The 23,525-nt window shown below is 50.4% G+C and overlaps 1 protein-coding gene across 2 annotated transcripts in view; it reads left to right on the forward strand.

The window, feature by feature from the left end:
- Positions 1–20,080: 20,080 nt before the first annotated feature.
- Positions 20,081–23,525, forward strand: part of WSB2 (WD repeat and SOCS box containing 2) — a 71,402-nt gene continuing 67,957 nt past the window's right edge. For both annotated transcript variants that reach the window (XM_038763341.1, XM_038763342.1), the window contains exon 1: positions 20,081–20,125. In XM_038763341.1, coding sequence (XP_038619269.1) covers positions 20,098–20,125 — 28 coding nt within the window. In that variant the 5' untranslated portion in view covers positions 20,081–20,097. The remainder of the gene's footprint in view (positions 20,126–23,525) is intronic.

Here is a 23,525-nt window from a genome sequence, read left to right on the forward strand (position 1 = left end):
TTAATGGCATTTAATAATAATAATAGCAATAATGATAATAATGGCATTTATTCGTTCAATCAATCGTATTTATTGAGCGCTTCCTGTGTGCAGAGCACTGGACTAAGCGCTTGGGAAGTCCAAGTTGGCAACATAGAGAGACGGTCCCCACCCAACAGTGGGCCCAGATTCTAGAAGGCATTTAATGGTATTTAATAATAATAATAACAATAATAATAATAATGGCATTTATTCATTCATTCATTCAATCGTATTTATTGAGTGCTTCCTGTGTGCAGAGCACTGGACTAAGCACTTGGGAAGTCCAAGTTGGCAACATCTAGAGACGGTCCCTACCCACCAGTGGGCTCACAATCTAGAAGGCATTTAATGGCATTTAATAATAACAATAATAATAATAATAATAATGGCATTTATTCATTCATTCAATCATATTTATTGAGCGCTTACTGTGTGCAGAGCACTGTACTAAGCACTTGGGAAGCACAAGTTGGCAACATCTAGGGACGGTCCCTACCCAACAGTGGGCTCACAGTCTAGAAGGGGGAGACAGACGACCAAACAAAACATATTAACAAAATAAAATAAATAGAATAATAATGATGGCATTTAGTAAGCACTCACTCTGTGCAAAGAACTGTTCTAAGCGCTGGGGAGGTTACAAGGTGATCATGTTGCCCCATGTGGGGCTCACAGTCTTCATCCCCAGATGAGGGAACTGAGGCACAGAGAAGTTAAGTGAATAAATATGTACAAATAAAATATGTACAAGAAATACGATTGAATTCATTCATTCATTCAATCGTATTTATTGAGCGCTTACTGTGTGCAGAGCACTGGACTAAGCGCTTGGGAAGTCCAAGCTGGCAACATCTAGAGACGGTCCCTACCCAACAGCGGGCTCACAGTCTAGGAGGGGGAAACAGATGACAAAACACAACAAATTAACAAAATAAAATAAATAGAATAATAATGATGGCATTTATTAAGTGCTTACTATGTACAAAGCACTGTTCTAAGCGCTGGGGACGTTACAAGGTGATCAGGTTGTCCCCTGTGGGACTCACAGTCTTCATCCCCATTTTACAGATGAGGGAACTGAGGCACAGAGAAGTGAAGTGAATAAATATGTACAAATAAAATATGTACAAGAAATACGATTGAATTCATTCATTCATTCATTCAATCGTATTTATTGAGCGCTTACTGTGTGCAGAGCACTGGACTAAGCGCTTGGGAAGTCCAAGTCGGCAACATCTAGAGACGGTCCCTACCCAACAGCGGGCTCACAGTCTAGGAGGGGGAGACAGATGACAAAACACAACAAATTAACAAAATAAAATAAATAGAATAATAATGATGGCATTTATCAAGCGCTTACTATGTGCAATGAACCTATCTAAGCGCTGGGGAGGTTACAAGGTGATCAGGTTGTCCCACGTGGGGCTCACAGTCTTCATCCCCATTTTACAGATGAGGGAACTGAGGCACAGAGAAGTTAAGTGAATAAATATGTACAAATAAAATATGTACAAGAAATACGATTGAATTCATTAATTCATTCAATTGTATTTATTGAGCGCTTACTGTGTGCAGAGCACTGGACTAAGCGCTTGGGAAGTCCAAGCTGGCAACATCTAGAGACGGTCCCTACCCAACAGCGGGCTCACAGTCTAGGAGGGGGAGACAGATGACGAAACACAACAAATTAACAAAATAAAATAAATAGAATAATAATGATGGCATTTATTAAGCGCTTACTATGTACAAAGCACTGTTCTAAGCTCTGGAGACGTTACAAGGTGATCAGGTTGTCCCACGTGGGGCTCACAGTCTTCATCCCCGTTTTACAGATGAGGGAACTGAGGCACAGAGAAGTTAAGTGAATAATACTAATAATGGCATTTATTAAGCGCTTACTACGTGCAAAGCACTGTTCTAAGCGCTCGGGAGATTTGCCCCCAGGTCATCCTGCAGCTGAACTGTGATTAAAGCTCAGTCTCCATACCCTTGGTCCTGTCTTCTTTCCAGGAGGCTGCGTTTCACCATCAATTGCATTTATTGAGCGCTTACTATGTGCAGAGCACTGTACTAAGCGCTTGGGAAGTACAAGTTGGCAACATATAGAGACGGTCCCTACCCAACAGTGGGCTCACAGTCTAAAAGCGTTTTCCACACATCCCTCTGAGAGCCGGATAATAATTAATAATCGTGCTATTTGTTAAGCGATCTCTCTCCTTCTCTGCCGTCTTCTATATCCTCCGGCCTTGACTGTCCTGCCAACCCTTTGAATTTACCGTGTCCCAAACGGACCCCCTCGTATTAGAGAAGCAGCGTGGCTCAGTGGAAAGAGCCCGGGCTTTGGAGTCCGAGGTCATGGGTTCAAATCCCGGCTCCGCCACTCGTCAGCTACGTGACTCTGGGCAAGTCGCTTCACTTCTCTGGGCCTCAGTGACCTCATCTGTAAAACGGGGATGAAGATGAAACCTGTATATATGTATATATGTTTGTATATATACAATTGATATATATACAATTGATGATGATGATGTACATATTTGTTACTCTATTTATTTATTTATTTTGCTTGTACAGATCTATTCTATTTATTTTATTTTGTTAGTATGTTTGGTTTTGTTCTCTGTCTCCCCCTTTTAGACTGTGAGCCCACTGTTGGGTAGGGACCGTCTCTATATGTTGCCAACTTGGACTTCCCAAGCGCTTAGTCCAGTGCTCTGCACACAGTAAGCGCTCAATAAATACGATTGATGATGATGATGAGAAAATGGGGATTAAGACTGTGAGCCCCCCGAGGGACAATCTGATCACCTTGTAAATTCCCCAGTGCTTAGAACAGTGCTCTGCACATGATGATGATGATGATGATGGCATTTGTTAAGCGCTTACCATGTGCAAAGCACTGCTCTAAGCGCTGGGGGGATACAGGGTGATCAGGTTGTCCCGTGTGGGGCTCACAGTTTTAATCCCCATTTTACAGATGAGGGAACTGAGGCTCAGAGAAGTTAAGTGACTTGCCCAAGGTCACACAGCAGACATGTGGCGGAGCTGGGATTAAGGCTCCGCCTTAATGGGGATTAAGACTGTGAGCCCCCCGTGGGACAATCTGATCACCTTGTAAATTCCCCAGCACTTAGAACAGTGCTCTGCACACAGTAAGCGCTTAATAAATGCCATTATTATTATTATTATTATTATTTTATCACCCAAATCCTGTCCTCGCCCTGGCTTTTCCATCACTGTTCTTCCCAAGCCTGTTGTTGGATTGGGAACAATCTACGTTAGATAGACTGTGGGCCTGTTGTTGGGTAGGGACCGTCTCTATCTGTTGCCGACTTGTCCTTCCCAAGCGCTTAGTACAGTGCTCTGCACACAGTAAGCGCTCAATAAATACGATTGAATGAGTGAATGAATTAGTCCAGTGCTCTGCACACAGTAAGCGCTCAATAAATACGATTGAACGAATGAATGAATGAATCACCGGAGAAGCAGCGTGGCTTAGCGGCAACAGCCTGGGCTTGGGGGTCGGAGGTTGTGGGTTCAAATCCCGGCTCCGAGAAGCAGCGTGGCTCAGTGGAAAGAGCCCGGGCTTTGGAGTCAGAGGTCATGGGTTCAAATCCAGGCTCCGCCAATTGTCAGCTGTGTGACTTTGGATGAGTCACTTAACTTTTCTGTGCCTCAGTTATCTCAACTGTCAAATGGGGATGAAGACTGTGAGCCCCCCATGGGACAACCTGATCACCTTGTAACCACCCCAGCGCTAAAAACAGTGCTTTGCACATAGTAAGCGCTTAACAAATGCCATTATTATTATTATTATTATTATTATTATTATTATTGTCAGCTGTGTGACTTTGGGCAAGTCAATTTCTCTGTTGTGCCTCAGTGTCCTCATCTGTAAGATGGGGATGAAGACTTTGAACCCCACGTGGGACAACCTGATGACCTTGTCTCTCCCCCAGCGCTTAGAACAGTGCTTGGCACAGAGTAAGCGCTTAACAAATACCGTCATTATGATTATCCTTCAGCCAATCATATTTATTGAGCGCTTCCTGTGCGCAGAGCACTGGACTAAGCGCTTGGGAAGCCCAAGTTGGCAACATACAGAGACGGTCCCTACCCAACCACGGCCTCACAGTCTAGAAATTTTAAAGGTGATCAGGTTGTCCCACTGGGGACTCGCAGTCTTCATCCCCATTTTCCAGATGAGGTCACTGAGGTACAGAGAAGGGAAGCGACTCGCCCAAAGTCACCCAGCTGACAACCGGCGGAGCCGGGATTTGAACCCACGACCTCTGACTTCAAAGCCTGGGCTCTTTCCACTGAGCCACGCTGATGCTTTACAGTCTTCTAGACCATGAGCCTACTGTTGGGTATGGACCATCTGCTGCAAAGCTTTATATATTTGTTTGTACATATTTATGTTTGTACATATTTATTACTCATTTATTTATTTTACTTGTACATATCGATTCTATTTATTTTATTTTGTTAGTATGTTTGGTTTTGTCTTAGTACAGTGCTCTGCACATAGTAAGTGCTCAATAAATACGATTGATTGATTGATTGATTGTCTCCCCCTTTTAGACTGTGAGCCCGCTGTTGGGTAAGAACAGTCTCTATATGTTGCCAATTTGTACTTCCCAAGCGCTTAGTACAGTGCTCTGCACACAGTAAGCGCTCAATAAATGCAATTGATGATGATGATCTTTATATGTTGCCCTCCTCCCCATCCCCCCCCGCCTTACCTCCTTCCCCTCCCCACAGCACCTGTATATAATAATAATAATAATAATCATGGTATTTGTTAAGCGCTTACTATGTGCCAAGCACTGTTCTAAGCGCTGGGGGAGATACAAGGTGATCAGGTTGTCCCACGGGGGGCTCCCAGTCTTCACCCCCATTTTCCAGATGAGGGAACTGAGGCCCAGAGAAGTGAAGTGACTTGCCCAGAGTCACCCAGCTGACAATTGGCGGAGCCGGGATTTGAACCCATGACCTCTGACTCCAAAGCCCGGGCTCTTTCCACTGAGCCACGCTGTATATATGTATATAATGTTGTCTGTATTTATTACTCTATTTTATTTGTACATATTTATTCTATTTATTTTATTTTGTTAATATGTTTTGTTTCGTTCTCTGTCTCCCCCGTCTAGACTGTGAGCCCGCTGGTGGGTAAGGGCCGTCTCTAGATGTTGCCGACTTGGACTTCCCAATCAATCAATCAATCAATCAATCGCATTTATTGAGCGCTTACTGTGTGCAGAGCACTGGACTAAGCGCTTGGGAAGTCCAAGTTGGCAACATCTAGAGACGGTCCCTACCCAACAGTGGGCTCACAGTCTAGGAGGGGGAGACAGAGAACAAAACAAAACATATTAACAAAATAAAATAAATAGAATAAATATGTACAAATAAAATAAATAAATAGAGTAATAAACATGTACAGACATATATCCATATATACAGGTGCTGTGGGGAAGGGAAGGAGGTAAGATGGGGGGATGGAGAGGGGGACGAGGGGGAGAGGAAGGAAGGGGGACTTTGGGCGAGTCGCTTCACTTCTCTGGGCCTCAGTTCCCTCATCTGTAAAATGGGGATGAAGACTGTGAGTCCCCAGCGGGACAACCTGATCACCTTTAAAATTTCTAAAAGTGCTTAGTCCAGTGCTCTGCACATAGTAAGCGCTCAATAAATATGATTGAATGAATGAATGAATGAATGTTGGGTAGGGACCGTCTCTATATGTCGCCAACTTGTACTTCCCAAGCGCTTAGTCCAGTGCTCTGCACCCAGTAAGCGCTCAATAAATACGATTGATTGATTGTACTTCCCAAGCGCTTAGTACAGTGCTCTGCACACAGTAAGCACTCAATAGAAGCAGCGTGGCTCAGTGGAAAGAGCCCGGGCTTTGGAGTCGGAGGTCGTGGGTTCAAATCCCGGCTCCGCCACTTGTCAGCTGGGTGACTTTGGGCGAGTCACTTCCCTTCTCTGGGCCTCAGTTCCCTCATCTGGAAAATGGGGATGAAGACTGGGAGCCCCCCGACCCCCATGTGGGACAACCTGATCACCTTGTAACCTCCCCGGCGCTTAGAACAGTGCTTGGCACATAGTAAGCGCTTAATAAATGCCATTATTATTATTAATAATAATATTAATAAATACAATTGAATGAATTAATACTTTATTATGAGACGGTACTACCATCCTCCCCCTCTCACAAGGCGGTCACCTTGGCCTTCTCCTCCACTCCTCTCCCTCATTCAATGTATATATGGCTGTACGTATTTATTACTCTATTTATTTTACTTGTACCTATCTATTCTATTTATTTTATTTTGTTAGTATGTTTGGTTTTGTTCTCTGTCTCCCCCTTCTAGACTGTGAGCCCACTGTTGGGTAGGGACTGTCTCTAGATGTTGCCAACTTGTACTTCCCAAGCGCTTAGTACACTGCTCTGCACACAGTAAGCGCTTAATAAATACGATCGATTGATTGATTCAGCCCACATATTCAATCCGTCCCAAATCCCGTCGGTTCCACCTGCCCCTTGTCCGCTGTGTGACCTCGGGCGAGTCGCTTCACTCCTCTGGGCCTCAGTTACCTCGTCTGGAAAATGGGGAATAAGACCGTGGCGCCCATGTAGTAATAACCGCGGTACTTGTGAAGCGCTTACTACGTCCCAAGCACTGTTTTAAGAGCCGGTGTAGATGCGAGTTAATCAATCAATCATCAATCAATCAATCGTATTTATTGAGCGCTTACTGTGTGCAGAGCACTGTACTAAGCGCTTGAGAAGTCCAAGTGGGCAACATATAGAGACAGTCCCTACCCAACAGCGGGCTCACAGTCTAGAAGGGGGAGACAGACAACAAAACCAAACATATTAACAAAATAAAATAAATAGAATAGATATATACAAGTAAAATAAATAGAGTAATAAATATGTACAAACATATATACATCAATCGTATTTATTGAGCGCTTACTGTGTGCAGAGCACTGTACTAAGCGCTTAATGTATATATATATACATATATATATATATATATATATGTATATATACCCCATGGAGGCTCAGAGTCTTCATCCCCATTTTACGGATGAGGTCACCGATGGTAGTAATAATAATGACGGCATTTGTTAAGCGCTTACTATGTGCCAAGCACTGTTCTAAGCGCTGGGGTAGATACAAGGTAATCAGGTTGTCCCACAAGGGGCTCACAGACTTATTCCCCATTTTACAGAAGAGGGAACTGAGGCACAGAGAATAATAATAATAATGGCATTTATTAAGCTCTTACTATGTGCCAAGCATTGTTCACTGTTTTCAGTCATTCAGTTGTATTTATTGAGCGCTTACTGTGTGCAGAGCACTGTTAGAGAAGCAGCGTGGCTCAGTGGAAAGAGCCCGGGCTTTGGAGTCAGCGGTCATGGGTTCAAATCCCGGCTCTTCCAACTGTCAGCTGTGTGGCTTTGGGCAAGTCGCTTCACTTCTCCGGGCCTCAGTTCCCTCATCTGGAAAATGGGGATGAAGACTGTGAGCCCCCCGGGGGCCAACCTGATCACCTTGTATCCCCCTCAGCGCTTAGAACGGTGCTTCGCACATAGTAAGCGCTTAATAAATGCCATTATCATTATTATTATTCGGTCATTCTATCGTATTTATTGAGCGCTTACTGTGTGCAGAGCACTGTTAGAGAAGCAGTGTGGCTCAGTGGAAAGAGCCCGGGCTTTGGAGTCAGAGGTCATGGGTTCAAATCCCGGCTCCACCACTTGTCAGCTGTGTGACTTTGGGCAAGTCGCTTCACTTCTCCGGGCCTCAGTTCCCTCATCTGGAAAATGGGGATGAAGACTGTGAGCCCCCCGGGGGCCAACCTGATCACCTTGTATCCCCCTCAGCGCTTAGAACGGTGCTTCGCACATAGTAAGCGCTTAATAAATGCCATTATCATTATTATTATTCGGTCATTCTATCGTATTTATTGAGCGCTTACTGTGCGCAGAGCACTGTTAGAGAAGCAGTGTGGCTCAGTGGAAAGAGCCCGGGCTTTGGAGTCAGAGGTCATGGGTTCAAATCCCGGCTCCACCACTTGTCAGCTGTGTGACTTTGGGCAAGTCGCTTCACTTCTCCGGGCCTCAGTTCCCTCATCTGGAAAATGGGGATGAAGACTGGGAGCCCCCCGGGGGACAACCTCATCACCTTGTATCCCCCTCAGCGCTTAGAACGGTGCTTTGCACATAGTAAGCGCTTAATAAATGCCATTATTATTATTATTATTCAGTCATTCAATCGTACTTATTGAGCGCTTACTGGGCGCAGAGCACTGTTAGAGAAGCAGCGTGGCTCAGTGGAAAGAGCCCGGGCTCGGGAGTCAGAGGTCATGGGTTCAAATCCCGGCTCCACCACTTGTCAGCTGTGTGACTTTGGGCAAGTCACTTCACTTTTCCAGGCCTCAGTTCCCTCATCTGGAAAATGGGGATGAAGACTGTGAGCCCCCCGGGGGCCAACCTGATCACCTTGTATCCCCCTCAGCGCTTAGAACGGTGCTTCGCACATAGTAAGCGCTTAATAAATGCCATTATCATTATTATTATTCAGTCATTCTATCGTATTTATTGAGCGCTTACTGTGCGCAGAGCACTGTTAGAGAAGCAGCGTGGCTCAGTGGAAAGAGCCCGGGCTTGGGAGTCAGAGGTCATGGGTTCAAATCCCAGCTCTTCCAACTGTCAGCTGTGTGACTTTGGGCAAGTCACTTCACTTCTCTGGGTCTCAGTTCCCTCATCTGGAAAATGGGGATGAAGACTGGGAGCCCCCCGTGGGACAACCTGATCACCTTGTATCCCCCCCAGCTCTTAGAACGGCGCTTCACACATAGTAAGCGCTTAACAAATACCAAAATTATTATTATTATTGTTATTCTAAGCACTGGGGAGGTTACAAGGTGATCAGGTTGTCCCCCGGGGGGCTCACAGTCTTCATCCCCATTTTACAGGTGAGGTCACCGAGGCCCAGAGACGTGACTTGCCCAAGGTCACCCAGCGGACACGTGGCGGAGCCAGAATTAGAACCCAAGTTCATCTCCACCCACTAATAATAACACCACGGTGCATGGACTTTGTCCAACCTGATAAGCTTGTTTCTACTCCGGCGTTTAGTTCATTCCTTCATTCAATCGCATTTATTGAGCGCTTACTGTGTGCAGAGCACTGGACTAAGCGCTTGGGAAGTCCAAGTTAGCAATATCATCATCATCATCATCAATCGTATTTATTGAGCGCTTACTATGTGCAGAGCACTGGACTAAGCGCTTGGGAAGTACAAATTGGCAACATCTAGAGACAGTCCCTACCCAACAGTGGGCTCACGGTCTAAAAGGGGGAGACAGAGAACAAAACCAAACATACTAACAAAATAAAATAAATAGAATAGATATGTACAAATAAAATAAATAAATAGAGTAAAAAATATGTACAATATATAGAGACGGTCCTTACCCAACAGCGGGCTCACAGGCTAGAAGGGGGAGACAGACAACAAAACAAGACATATTAACAAAATAAAATAAATAGAATATGTACAAGCAAAATAAATAGAGTAATAAATATGTACAAACATATATACAGGTTTGGGAGTCGGAGGTCATAGGTTCGAATCCCGGCTCCGCCACTTGTCTGCTGAGTGACCTTGGGCAAGTCACTTCACTTCTCTGGGCCTCAGTTCCCTCCTTTGCAAAATGGGGAATAAGAGTGTGACTTGACACCCGTCCACCTGTTTTGTTTTGTTGTCCGTCTCCCCCTTCTATCAATCAATCAATCAATCGTATTTATTGAGCGCTTACTATGTGCAGAGCACTGTACTAAGCGCTTGGGAAGTACAAATTGGCAACACATAGAGACAGTCCCTACCCAACAGTGGGCTCACGGTCTAAAAGGGGGAGACAGAGAACAGAACCAAACATACCAACAAAATAAAATAAATAGGATAGATATGTACAAGTAAAATAAATAAATAAATAAATAAATAGAGTAATAAATATGTACAACCATATATACATATATACATATATATATATGTATATATATATATACATATATACTTCTAGACTGTGAGCCCGTTGTTGGGTAGGGACCGTCTCTATATATCACCGATTTGTACTTCCCAAGCGCTTAGTACAGCGCTCTGCACACAGGAAGCGCTCAATAAATACGATTGAATGAATGAATGAATATGTTGCCGACTTGGACTGCCCAAGCGCTTAGTCCAGTGCTCTGCACACAGTAAGCGCTCAATAAATACGATTGAATGAATGAATGAATGTGGGACAGGGACTGTGTCCAACCTTGCATCTACCCCAGTGCATAGAACAGCGCTTAGAACAGTGCTTTGCACATAGTAAGCGCTTAATAAATGCCATCATCATTATTATTATTTAACAGTTCTTGGCACACAGTAAGTACTTAATAAATGCCATCATCATTATTATTATTTAACAGTTCTTGGCACACAGTAAGCACTTAACAGCTACTACTACTATTATTATTATTATTATTATCATCATTATCATTATTATTATTATTATTATACAAGCAAATCGGATCAGACACAGTCCCTGTCCCACGTGGGGCTCACAGTCTCAATCCCCATCTTACAGATGAGGTCACTGAGGCAAATCGGATCAGACACAGCCCCTGTCCCACGTGGGGCTCACAGTCTCAATCCCCATCTTGCAGATGAGGTCACTGAGGCACCGAGAAGTGAAGTGACTTGCCCAAGTTTAGTTGGGTGCCTGGGATGTAGTAAGCGCTTAACCCACCCAAAAATGTCCTCTCCCCCTCGTCCCCCCCTCCATCCCCCCCATCTTACCTCCTTCCCTTCTCCACAGCACCTGTATATATGTATATATGTTTGTACATATTTATTACTCTATTTATTGATTTATTTTACTTGTACCTATCCATTCTATTTATTTTATTTTTGTTAGTATGTTTGGTTTTGTTCTCCGTCTCCCCCTTCTAGACTGTGAGCCCGCTGTCGGGTAGGGACCGTCTCTAGATGTTGCCAACTTGGACTTCCCAAGCGCTTAGTCCAGTGCTCTGCACACAGTAAGCGCTCAATAAATACGATTGATTGATTGATTGGTTGATTGATTGAATGCTGAGTTGAAAAGGGGGTGGCACCCCACAGAAAATGTTGGTCATCGTGTCCACGTCACGGGACCGGCGAGCTGATCTAAAAACTCCGAACTTCGCCCTTTGTCACCCGGGAGAAGCCGGAAGAATGGCTTCCAGACTGTGAACCCGCTGTTTTGTAGGGACCGTCTCTCTATGTTGCCAACTTGGGCTTCCCAAGCGCTTAGTACAGTGCTCCGCACACAGTCAGCGCTCAATAAATACGATTGAATGAATGAATGAATGGCGTGTTCTGCATCCCTGGGCCCAGAACGCAGGAGGTCCATGCCTCGTCCTTTAATAATAATGATGGCATTTATTAAACGCTTACTATGTGAGTCATCATCATCATCATCAATCGTATTTATTGAGCGCTTACTGTGTGCAGAGCACTGGACTAAGCGCTTGGGAAGTCCAAGTTGGCAACATCTAGAGACGGTCCCTACCCAACAGTGGGCTCACGGTCTAAAAGGGGGAGACAGAGCACAAAACCAAACATACGAGCAAAATAAAATAAATAGAATAGATATGTACAAGTAAAATAAAATAAATAAATAGAGTAATAAATATGTACAAGCATATATACATATATACCAGGTGCTGTGGGGAAGGGAAGGAGGTAAGATGGGGGGATGGAGAGGGGGACGAGGGGGAGAGGAAGGAAGGGGCTCAGTCTGGGAAGGCCTCCTGGAGGGGGGGAGCTCTCAGTAGGGCCTTGAAGGGAGTCTTCATCCCCATTTTCCAGATGAGGAAACTGAGGCCCAGAGAAGTGAAGTGACTCGCCCAAAGTCACCCAGCTGACAATTGGTGGAGCTGGGATTAGAACCCATGACCTCTGACTTATTCAATTCATTCATTCAATCGTATTTATTGAGCACTTACTATGTGCAGAGCACTGTACTAAGCGCTTGGGAAGTCCAAGTTGACAACATATAGAGACAGTCCCTACCCAACAGTGGGCTCACAGTCTAGAAGACTCCAAAGCCCAGGCTCTTTCCACTGAGCCATGCTGCTTCTCCACCCATTCATTGATATAATAAAAATAATAATAATAATGATGATAATAATGGCATTTATTAAGCACTTACTATGTGCAAAGCACTGTTCTAAGCGCTGGGGTAGATGCAGGGTGATCAGGTTGTCCCACGGGGGGCTCACAGCCTTAATCCCCATTTTACAGATGAAGGAACTGAGGCCCAGAGAATAATAATAATAATAATAATGGCATTTATTAAGCGCTTACTATGTGCAAAGCACTGTTCTAAGCACTGGGGAGGTTACAAGGTGATCAGGTTGTCCCTCGTGGGGCTCACAGTCTTCATCCCCATTTTACAGATGAGGTCACTGAGGCCCAGAGAAGTGAAGTGACTCGCCCGAAGTCACCCAGCTGACAATTGGTGGAGCCGGGATTCGAACCCATTACCTCTGACTCCAAAGCCCGGAATCTTTCCACTGAGCCACGCTGCTTCTCCACCTACTCATTGATATAATAATAATAATAATAATGGTATTTGTTAAGCACTTAGTATGTGCAAAGCACTGTTCTAAGTGCTGGGGGAGATACAAGGTGATCAGGTTGTCCCACGGGGGGCTCACAGCCTTAATCCCCATTTTACAGATGAGGGAACTGAAGCCCAGAGAAGTGTAGTGACTTGCCCAAAGTCACACAGCTGACAATTGGTGGAGTCGGGATTTGAACCCATGACCTCTGACTCCAAAGCCCGGGCTCTTTCCACTGAGCCACGCTGCTTCTCCACCTATTCATTGATATAATAAAAACAACAATACAATAAGAGGAGGGGCGACTTTGCTTTCCATCAATTGATCCTATTCATTGATATAATAATAACAATAATATTATCAATCGTATTTATTGAGCGTTTACTGTGTGCAGAGCACTGTACTAAGCGCTTAAATAAGAGGAGGGTGACTTTGCTTTTGATCAATCAATCCTGTTCTCCCTCCTAATCAGACTGTGAGCCCCATGTGGGACCTGATTAGCTTGTAACTGCCCCAGCGCTTAGTACAGTGCTCGCCGCCTAGGAAGCGCTCAACGAGTGCCACGATTAAGATGATGATCTCTCGGGCCTTTGCTTCCTCATCTGTAAAGTGGGTATTGTGCAAACGGAAAGGCTAAATAATAGGACTGTAATAATAATAATAATAATGATAGTGTTTATTAAGCGCTTACTATGTGCAAAGCACTGTTCTGAGTGCTGGGGAGGTTACAAGGTAATCAGGTTGTCCCACGGGCAGCTCACAGTTTTTAATCCCCATTTTTCAGATGGGGGAACTGAGGCCCAGAGAAGTGAAGTGACTTGCCCAAAGTCACACAGCTGACAAGTGGCAAGTCGCCGGGCCTCCCTCTCGTCTCTCCCTGGTAGAGGATTGGAAATGATGGTATTTGTTAAGCGCTTACTATGTGCCGAGCACTGTTCTAAGCGCTGGGGAGGTTACAAGGTGATCAGGTTGTCCCAAGGGGGGCTCACAGTCTTCATCCCCATTTGCCAGATGAGGGAACTGAGGCCCAGAGAAGTGAAGTGACTTTTAATGATGGCATTTAATGATGGCATTTATTAAGCGCTTACTATGTGCAAAGCACTGTTCTAAGCGCTGGGGAGGTAACAAGGTGATCAGGTTATCCCACGGGGGGCTCACGGTCTTCATCCCCATTTTCCAGACCCAGTCTTCATCCCCATTTTCCAGATGAGGGAACTGAGGCCCCGAGAAGGGAAGTGACTCGCCCAAAGTCACCCAGCTGACAAGTGGCGGAGCCGGGATTTGAACCCACGACCTCTGACTCCAAAGCCCGGGCTCTTTTCACTGAGCCACTCTGCTTCTCTAAGCGCTTACTATGTGTAAAGCACTGCTCTAAGCGCTGAGTACAGGGCTCCGCACACAGTAAACGCTCTGTAAACGCCACTGATTGATTGATCCATATTGATCCTTTTTTCTCTGCTCCTGTTCAGTTGTCTTGGACTCTCCCAAGAGCTCAGTACAGTGCCCTGCCCTCAGTAAGCGCTCAATAAATACCTCCGATTGGCTACATAATTAAACTAAATTTAGTGGCTAGTCCGCACCCTCTGCAATCCGGGTCAGACATTTACAGCGCTTGGTTGAGGAAGTCAGAAAGCCTTGGGAATCAATCAGTCAATCATATTTATTGAGCACTTACTGTGTGCAGAGCACTGTACTAAGCGCTTGGGAAGTACAAGTTGGCCACATATAGAGACAGTCCCTACCCAACAGCGGGCTCACAGTCTAATAATAATAATGGTATTTGTTCATTCATTCATTCAATCGTATTTATTGAGCGCTTACTGTGTGCAGAGCACTGTACTAAGCGCTTGGGAAGCCCAAGTTGGCAACATCTAGAGACGGTCCCTACCCAACAGCGGGCTCACAGTCAAGAAGGGGGAGACAGACAACAAAACAAAACTTATTAACAAAATGAAATAAATAGAATAAATATGTACGAGTAAAATAAATAAATAAATAGGGTAATAAATGTGTACAATATAGACACTATTCCTGTCTCACGTGGGGCTCACAGTCTCAATCCCCATTTTACAGATGAGGGAACTGAGGCCCAGAGAAGCAGGGAGACTTGGAGACCCTCTAGACTGTAAGCTTGATTGATTGATTGATTGATTATTCATTGCTGTTTCTCCTATCGGTCATTTTAATTTCAGATTAAGAGGGCGTCAGTAGTTCAGGGTCTAGTTATCGCCCCATATCCCTTCTACCATTCCTTCACCTATTTATTACTCTATTTATTTATTTATTTATTTATTTTGCTTGTACATATCTATTCTATTTATTTTATTTGGTTAATATGTTTGGTTTTGTTCTCCGTCTCCCCCTTCTAGACTGTGAGCCCGCTGTCGGGTAGGGACCGTCTCTAGATGTTGCCCACTTGGACTTCCCAAGCGCTTAGTCCAGTGCTCTGCACACAGTAAGCGCTCAATAAATACAATCGATTGATTGATTGATTGATTGGAGATGCAGTGTGGCTCAGTGGAAAGAGCCCGGGCTTTGGAGTCAGTGGTCATGGGTTCAAACCCCGGCTCCACCAATTGTCAGCTGGGTGATTTTGGGCGAGTCACTTCACTTCTCTGGGCCTCAGTTACCTCATCTGTAAAATGGGGATGAAGACTGTGAGCCCCCCGTGGGACAACCTGATCACCTTGTAACCTCCCCGGTGCTTAGAACAGTGCTTGGCACATAGTAAATGCTTAATAAATGCCATTATTATTATTATTGATTGATTGTAGCAGGCAGGGACCACGCCTACTGACTCTGTTGTCTTGTACTCTCCCAAAGCGCTTAGTACAGTGCTCTGCCCACAGCAAGCTCTCAATAAATACCATCGATTTCTTGGCAGGTGAGAATGGGGGAGTAGCGGCGCTAGACTGAGCGCCTTCCCCAGACTGAGCCCCTTCCTTCCTCTCCCCCTCATCCCCCTCTCCATCCCCCCCATCTTACCTCCTTCCCTTCCCCACAGCACCTGTATATATGGATATATGTTTGTACATATTTATTACTCTATTTATTTTACTTGTACATATCTATTCTATTTATTTTATTTTGTTAGTATGCTTGGTTTTGTTCTCCGTCTCCCCCTTTTAGACTGTGAGCCCACTGTTGGGTAGGGACTGTCTCTATATGTTGCCAATTTGGACTTCCCAAGCGCTTAGTCCAGTGCTCTGCACATAGTAAGCGCTCAATAAATACGACTGATGATGATGATAGTGGGGACCCTTCCTCTCTGGCTCCCGTCCTCCCACCATGCTCCGGTTACACACGTGTTTCCTATTTTAGGTCCCAGGCCCAGCCGATGCCCGCCCCATCCCAATCTTCCAGCAGACGTTTCAGGAGGCGCTTGGGGGCCACAAAGACCCCTGGATGCCATCCAGCGCTTAGAACAGTGCTTTGCACATAGTAAGCGCTTAATAAATACCATTATTATTATTATTATTATTATTATCTGGGGGGATCAGTCCAACCCACCTCCTCTCCCCTTCCCCCCCCCGCCAGCAGCCCCCCTTCTCTCTCACTGGGTGAGCGCTTACTATGTGCAAAGCACTGTTCTAAGCGTTGGGGGGGATACAAGATGACCAGGTTGTCCCACGAGGGGCTCCCAGTCTTCCTCCTCGTTTTCCCGATGAGGTCACTGAGGCCCAGAGAAGTGAAGTGACTCGCCCAAGGTCACACAGCAGACACGTGGCGGAGCCGGGATTAGAACCCATGACCTCTGACCTCCAAAGCCCGCGCTCTTTCCCGCTGAGCCACGCCGCTGCTCTAGCGCTTAGTCCAGTGCTCTGCACACAGTAAGCGCTCAATAAATACGATTGAATGAATGAATGAATGAATTCGGCAACAAACAGAGACAATCCCAGCCAACAGCGGGCTCACAGTCTTGAATGGGGGAGACGGACAACAAAACAAGTGGACAGGCATCAACAATATCAATAGAAATAGATTTATGGATGTATATTAGTAAAATAAATAGAAAAATCTGTCCATGTATACACCAGTGCTGTGGGGCGGGGAAGGGGGTAGGGCAGAAGGAGGAGGAAGGGAAAAAGGGGGCTCTTTCCACTGAACCACATAGTAAGCACTTGACAAGTATCAAACTACTACTACTACTACTAATAATAATAATAATGGTATTTGTTAAGCGCTTACTATGTGCAAAGCACTGTTCTAAGCGCTGGGGAGGTTACAAGGTGATCAGGTTGTCCCACGGGGGGCTCCCAGTCTTCATCCCCATTTTACAGATGAGGGAACTGAGGCCCAGAGAAGTGAAGTGACTCGCCCAAAGTCACCCAGCTGACAATTAGCCCACTGTTGGGTAGGGACTGTCTCTATATGTTGCCAACTTGTACTTCATCATCATCATCAATCGTATTTATTGAGCGCTTACTGTGTGCGCTTCCCAAGCGCTTAGTCCGGTGCTCTGCACACGGTAAGCGCTCAATAAATAAAATTGAATGAATTGGTGGAGCCAAAATTTAAACCCAGGACCTCTGACTCCAAAGCCCAAGCTCTTTCCACTGAGCCACGTAGTAAGCACTTGACAAGTATATTACTACTACTACTACTACTACTACTACTACTACTAGTAAGTACTTGACAAGTATACTACTACTACTACTACTACTACTACTACTGGTATTTGTTACTACTTCCCAATAATCATATAATAAGAATAATAATGGCATTTGTTAAGCGCTTACTATGTGCAAAGCACTGTTCTAAGCGCTGGGGAGGATACAAGGTGATCAGGTTGTCCCACTTGGGGCTCACAGTCTTAATCCCCATTTTACAGATAAGGTAACTGAGGCCCAAAGAAGTAACTTGCCCAAAGTCACACAGCTGACAGATAGCGGAGCCAGGATTTGAACCCATGACCTCTGACTCCAAAGCCCGGGCTCTTTCCACTGAGCCACGCTGCTTCCCAAGTACTTAGTACTTCCCAAGCGCTTAGTACAGTGCTCTGCACGCAGTAAGCTCTCAGTAAATACGATTGAATGAATGAATGAATGAAATTTGTACCTATTTATTCTATTTATTTTATTTTGTTAATATGTTTGGTTTTGTTGTCTGTCTCCCCTTTCTAGACTATAAGCCCGCTGTCGGGTAGGGACCGTCTCTAGATGTTGCCGACTTGGACTTCCCAAGCGCTTAGTACAGTGCTCTGCACACAGTAAGTGCTCAATAAATAAGATTGAACGAATGAATTATTATTATTATTATTATTATTATTATTATTATTATTCTATTATTATTACAAATCGGCAACAGATAGAGACGGTCCCTAGCCGACAACGGGAATGATCTGCACACAATCGATAAGATTGAATGCCTGAATGGAGGAATGAATGAATGAATGAATATGAAGACCCAGGTTCTAATTCCGTAGCCCTTGTCATTCATTCGTTCAATCGTATTTACTGAGCGCTTACTGTGTGCAGAGCACTGGACTAAGCGCTTACTGGTCTGCTGTGTGACCTTGGGCAAGTCACTTCCCTTCATTGGGCCTCAGTTTCCTCCTCTGTAAAATGGGGGCGGAGGGTGTGAGCCCGCCCGCCCATCGCCGCTGGGGGGAGCTGCCCGCAACCCCGCCCCATCGCGCATGCTCCGCCCACAACCCACCCACTGCGCATGCTCCTCCCACAACCCCGCCCACCTCGCATGCTCCGCCCACAACCGCGCCCCATTGCGCATGCTCCGCCCACAGCCCCGCCCCCAAACGCGTGCTCCGCCCACAACCGTCTCACCAGCCCCGCCCCGCCCACAACCCCCCACAATGCGCATGCTCTGCCTACAGCCCCGCCCCACTGCGCATGCTCTGCCCACAACCCCGCCCCTGCCCCCGCCCCACTGCGCTTGCTCCGCTCACAACACGCCTCCTGCCCCCCGCCCACAGCCCCGCCCCAACGCGCATGCTCCGCCCATAACCCCGCCCCACCGCGCAGGCTCCGCCCACAGCCCCGCCGCTAGCCCCGCCCCGCCCACAACCACGCCCCACTGCGCATGCTCCTCCCACGACCACGCCTCCTGCCCTGCCCCGCCCACAACCCCGCCCCACTGTGCACGCTCCGCCCACATCCCCGTCCCACTGCGCATGCTCCGCCCACAGCCATGCCCCCTGCCACCGCCCCGCCCACAGCCCCGCCCCATAGCGCATGCTCCGCCCATAGCCCCGCCCAGCCCACAACCACGCCCCATGCGCATGCTCCGCCCACGACCACGCCTCCTGCCCTGCCCCGCCCACAACCCCGCCTCACCGCGCATGCTCCGCCCACAACCCCGCCCCACCGCGCATGTTCCGCCCACAGCCACGCCCCCCCCCGCCGCCCCGCCCACAACCCCTCCCCAATGCGCATGCTCCGCCCGCAAGCCCTCCCACTGCGCTTGCTCCGCCCCTAGCCCCTGCTCTAGCCCCGCTCCCTAACCCCGCCCCTATGCTCACGCAACCCCCATAACCATTCATTCGTTCTTTTAATCGTATTTATTGAGCCCTTACTGTGTGCGGAGCACTGCACTAAACGCTTGGGAAGTCCAAGTTGGCAACAAATAGAGACGGTCCCTACCCGGCAACGGGCTCACGGTCTAGAAGGGGGAGACTGACAACAAAACAGAGTATGTGGACGGGTGTCAAGTCATCGCAATATGGTCCTGCCCCGCCCCTAACCACGCCCCTAAGAGCGTGGATCGCCCTTAAGCCCGCCCACTGCTCTAGCCCCGCCTACAACCCCTCCCCACCCCGCCCACAGCTCCGCCCCACTGCAGATGCTCCGCCCACAGCCCCGCCCCGACGCGCATGCCCCGCCCCAGCCCCGCCCCACCGCGCATGCTCCGCCCACAGCCCCTCCCCACCGCCCCGCCCCGACGCGCATGCTCCGCCCCAGCCCCGCCCCTCTGCAGGCCCGCCCACAGCCACGCCCCCCACGCGCACGCACCGCCCTCCCACTCCGCCCTCCTCGCGCGCCCTCACGTGACGGGCCCCGCCCCTCCCCGCCCCCGCTCTGCCCGTTGCCCGGCCCCGCCCCCTCCGCCGCGGCCCCCGCCCCCCGGGCCGCCGAGCCCTCCCTATTGGCCCGCTCCGGCCCCGCCCCCCCGCCCCCCCGAGCCCCCCTATTGGCCCGGCCCCGGCACGGGCCCGCCCCCCGCCCCCCGAGCCCCCCTATTGGCCCGGCCCCGGCCCGGCCCGGCCCCGCCCCGCCCCTCTCCTCTCCCCTCCCCGCGGGCGGTGTCACGTGACCGGAAGCAGCTGCCGGGCGGCGGGGCCCGAGCGGGAGCCCGGAGGCCCGCCGGGAGGAGGAGGAGGAGGAGGAGGAGGAGGCTGAGGAGGAGGGGCGGTCCGGTCCGGTCCGGTCCGGTCCGTCCCGTCCCGCCGTCATGGAGCCGCCCCCCGCGCTGCCCGGAGGTGACACCGGGGACCCCCGACCCCCCCCGTCCCCCCTCCATCCTCTTCCCTTCCTTCCCCCCTTTCCCTTTGGCCTCTGTTTTCCTGCCTCAGTTTCCCCCCGGGCCTCCGTCTTTGTCCCCCCTTTCCCCCCGGGCCTCTGTCTCTGTCCCCCCCTTTCCCCGGCCTCCGTTTCCCCCCCCAGGCCTCTGTCTCTGTCCCCCCCTTCCCTTGGCCTCCGTGTGCCTGTCCCCCCTTTCCCCGGCCCCAGTTTCCCCCCGGGCCTCTGTCTCTGTCCCCCTCTTTCCCCGGCCTCAGTTTCCCCCCGGCCCCTGTCTCTGTCCCCCTCTTTCCCCGGCCTCAGTTTTCCCCGGGCCTCTGTCTCTGTCCCCCTCTTTCCCCGTCCTCAGTTTCCCCCCCGGGCCTCTGTCTTTGTCCTCCTCTTTCCCCCCGGCCTCTGTCTCTGTCCCCCTCTTTCCCCCCGGCTTCTCTGCCCCCCTTTTCCCCGGCCTCAGTTTCCCCCCGGGCTTTTCTCCGTCTGTCCCCTCTTTCCCCGGCCTCAGTTTCCCCCCGGGCCTCAGTCTCTGTCCTCCTCTCCCCCCGCCGGCGTCTCTGTCCCCCTCTTTCCCCGGCCTCAGTTTCCCCCCGGGCCTCTGTCCCTGTCCCCCTCTTTCCCCCCCGGCCTCTTTGTTCCCCTCTTTCCCTGGCCTCAGTTTCCCCCTGGGCCTCTGTCTCCCTCTTTCCCCCCCGGCATCTCTGTTCCCCTCTTTCCCCGGCCTCAGTTTCCCCCTGGGCCTCTGTCTCTTCCCCCCGGCCTCTCTGTCCCCCTGTTTCCCCGGCCTCAGTTTCCCCCCGGGCCTCCGTCTCTGTCCCCCTCTTTCCCCCCGGCCCCTGTCTCTGTCCCCCTCTTTCCCCGGCCTCTGTTTCCCCCCCAGGCCTCTGCCTCTGTCCCCCCCCGTCCCTTCGGCCTCTGGGTCTGTCTGCCCCCCTCTTTCCCTCGGCCTCGGTGTCCCCCCGGGCCTCCGTCGTTGTCCCTCTCTTTCCCCCCGGCCTCTGTCTCTGTCCCCCTCTTTCCCCGGCCTCAGTTTCCCCCCGGGCCTCCGTCTCTGTCTGTCCCCTCTTTCCCCCCGGCCTCTCTGTCCCCGTCTTCCCCCGGCCTCAGTTTCCCCCCGGGCCTCTGTCTCTGTCTGTTCCCCTCTTTCCCCGGCCCCAGTTTCCCCCCGGGCCTCCTTCTCTCCCCCCCCCCCCCGCCCCCAGCCTCTCTGTCCCCCTGTTTCCCCCTGTTTCCCCCCGGCCTCTCTGTCCCCCTGTTTCCCCGGCCTCAGTTTCCCCCCGGGCCCCCGTCTCTGTCCCCGCCTTTCCCCCCGGGCCTCTGTCTCCCCCACCCCCGGGCTTCTGTCTGTCCCCCCCCCCCCCCGGGCCTCTGTCTGTCCCCGTTTTTCCCTGCCTCTGTTTCCTCCTCCCGAGGCCTCTGTGTCTCCCCCGCTATTCCCCCCCCGGGCCTCTCTCTCTGCCTGCCCCCCTCTTTCCCCTGCCTCTGTTTCCCCCCGGGCCTCTGTCTCTCCCCCTTTTTCCCCGGCCTCTGTCTCTGTTTCTCCCCCTCTTTCCCCAGCCTCTGTCTCCGTCTGTCCCCTCTTTCCCCCGGGCCTCTGTCTCTGGCCCCCTCTTTCCCCGGCCTCAGTTTCCCCCCGGGCCTCTGTCCCTGTCCCCCTCTTTCCCTTCGACCTCTGTCTCTCCCCCCGGCCTCTCTGTCCCCCTCTTTCCCCTGCCTCTGTTTCCCCCCCCCTCCGGGCTTTTGTCTTCCCCCCCAGCCTCTCTCTCTGCCTGCCCCCCTCTTTCCCCTGCCTCTGCTTCCCCCCGGGCCTCTCTCTCCCCCTTTTTCCCCGGCCTCTGTCTCTGTTTCTCCCCCTCTTTCCCCCAGCCTCCCTGTCTCTACCTGTTGCCCTCTTTCCCCGGCCTCAGTTTCCCCCCGGGGCCTCTGTGTCTGTCCCCCTTTTTCCCCGGCCTCTGTCTCTTCCCCCAGCCTGTCTGTCCCTGTCTGCCCCCCACCTTTCCCTGGCCTCTCCCCCCCCCCCCCAGGCCTCTGTCTTCCCCCCCTTTCCCTTCGGCTTCAGTATCTGCCCCCCCACCTTTCCCCGGCCTCTGTTTCCCCCCTGGGCTTCTGTCTTCCCCCCAGCCTCTCTCTCTGTCTGTCCTCCTCTTTCCCCCGCCTCCATTTCCCCCCGCGTCTCTGTCTCTGTCTCTGTCTGACCCCCTCTTTCCCCGGCCTCTGTTTCCCCCCCGGGCCTCTCTGTCCCCCTCTTTTCCCGGCCTCCATTTCCCTCGGGCCTCTGTCTCTCCCCTTCTTTTCCCAGCCTCTGTCTCCGTCTGTCCCCTCTTTCCCCCGGGCCTCTGTCTCTGTCCCCCTCTTTCCCCAGTCTCAGTTTCCCCCCGGGCCTCTGTCTCTGTCCCCCTCTTTCCCTTCGAGCTCTGTCTCCCCCCAGCCTCTCTGTCCCCCTCTTTCCCCAGCCTCTGTTTCCCTCCTGGGCCTCTCTGTCCCCCTCTTTCCCAGCCTCAGTTTCCCCCCGGGCCTCTGCGCCCCTCCTTCCCTTCGATCTCTGTCTCTCCCCCAGTCTCTCTGTCCCCCTCTTCCCCCAGCCTCTGTTTCCCCCCTGCCCTCTGTCTCTCCCCCCGCTTTCCCTTCACCCTCTGTGTCTGTGTGTCCCCCTTTTTCTCCGGCCTCTGTTTCCCCCCAGGCCTCTGTCTCTGTCCCCCCACACTTTCCCTTCGGCTTCTGTGTCTGTCTGTCCCCCTCTTTTCCTGCCTCTGTTCCCCCCCCAGGCCTGTCTTTGTCCCCCGCTTTCCCTTCGGCCTCCGTGTCTGTCTGCCCCCCTCTTTCCCCGGCCTCAGTTTCTCCCCGGGCCTCTGTCAGTCCCCCTCTTTCCCTGCCTCTGTTTCCTCCCCCCCGAGGCCTCTGTCTCTCCCGCTCTTTCCCTCCCGGGCCTCTGTGTCTGTGTCTCCCCCTCTTTCCCCGGCCTCTGTTTTCCCCCCCTAGGCCTCTGTCTCTGTACCTCTTTCCCTTCAGCTTCTGTGTCTGTCCCCCTCTTTTCCTGCCTCTGTTTCCCCCCCAGGCCTGTCTTTGTTCCCCTCTTCCCTTCGGCCTCCGTGTCTGTCTGTCCCCCTCTTTCCCCGGCCTCAGTTTCTCCCCAGGCCTCTGTCTGTCCCCCTCTTTCCCTGCCTCTGTTTCCTCCCCCCGAGGCCTCTGTCTCTCCCACTCTTTCCCTCCCGGGCCTCTGTGTCTGTGTGTCCCCCTCTTTTCCTGCCTCTGTTTCCCCCCCCCCCCCCGGCCTGTCTTTGTCCCCCTCTTTCCCTTCGGCCTCCGTGTCTGTCTGTCCCCCTCTTTCCCCGGCCTCAGTTTCTCCCCGGGCCTCTGTCTGCCCCC

The sequence above is a fragment of the Tachyglossus aculeatus genome, chromosome 21 (genome assembly GCF_015852505.1).
Source record: "Tachyglossus aculeatus isolate mTacAcu1 chromosome 21, mTacAcu1.pri, whole genome shotgun sequence".
NCBI classification, from domain to species: domain Eukaryota; kingdom Metazoa; phylum Chordata; class Mammalia; order Monotremata; family Tachyglossidae; genus Tachyglossus; species Tachyglossus aculeatus.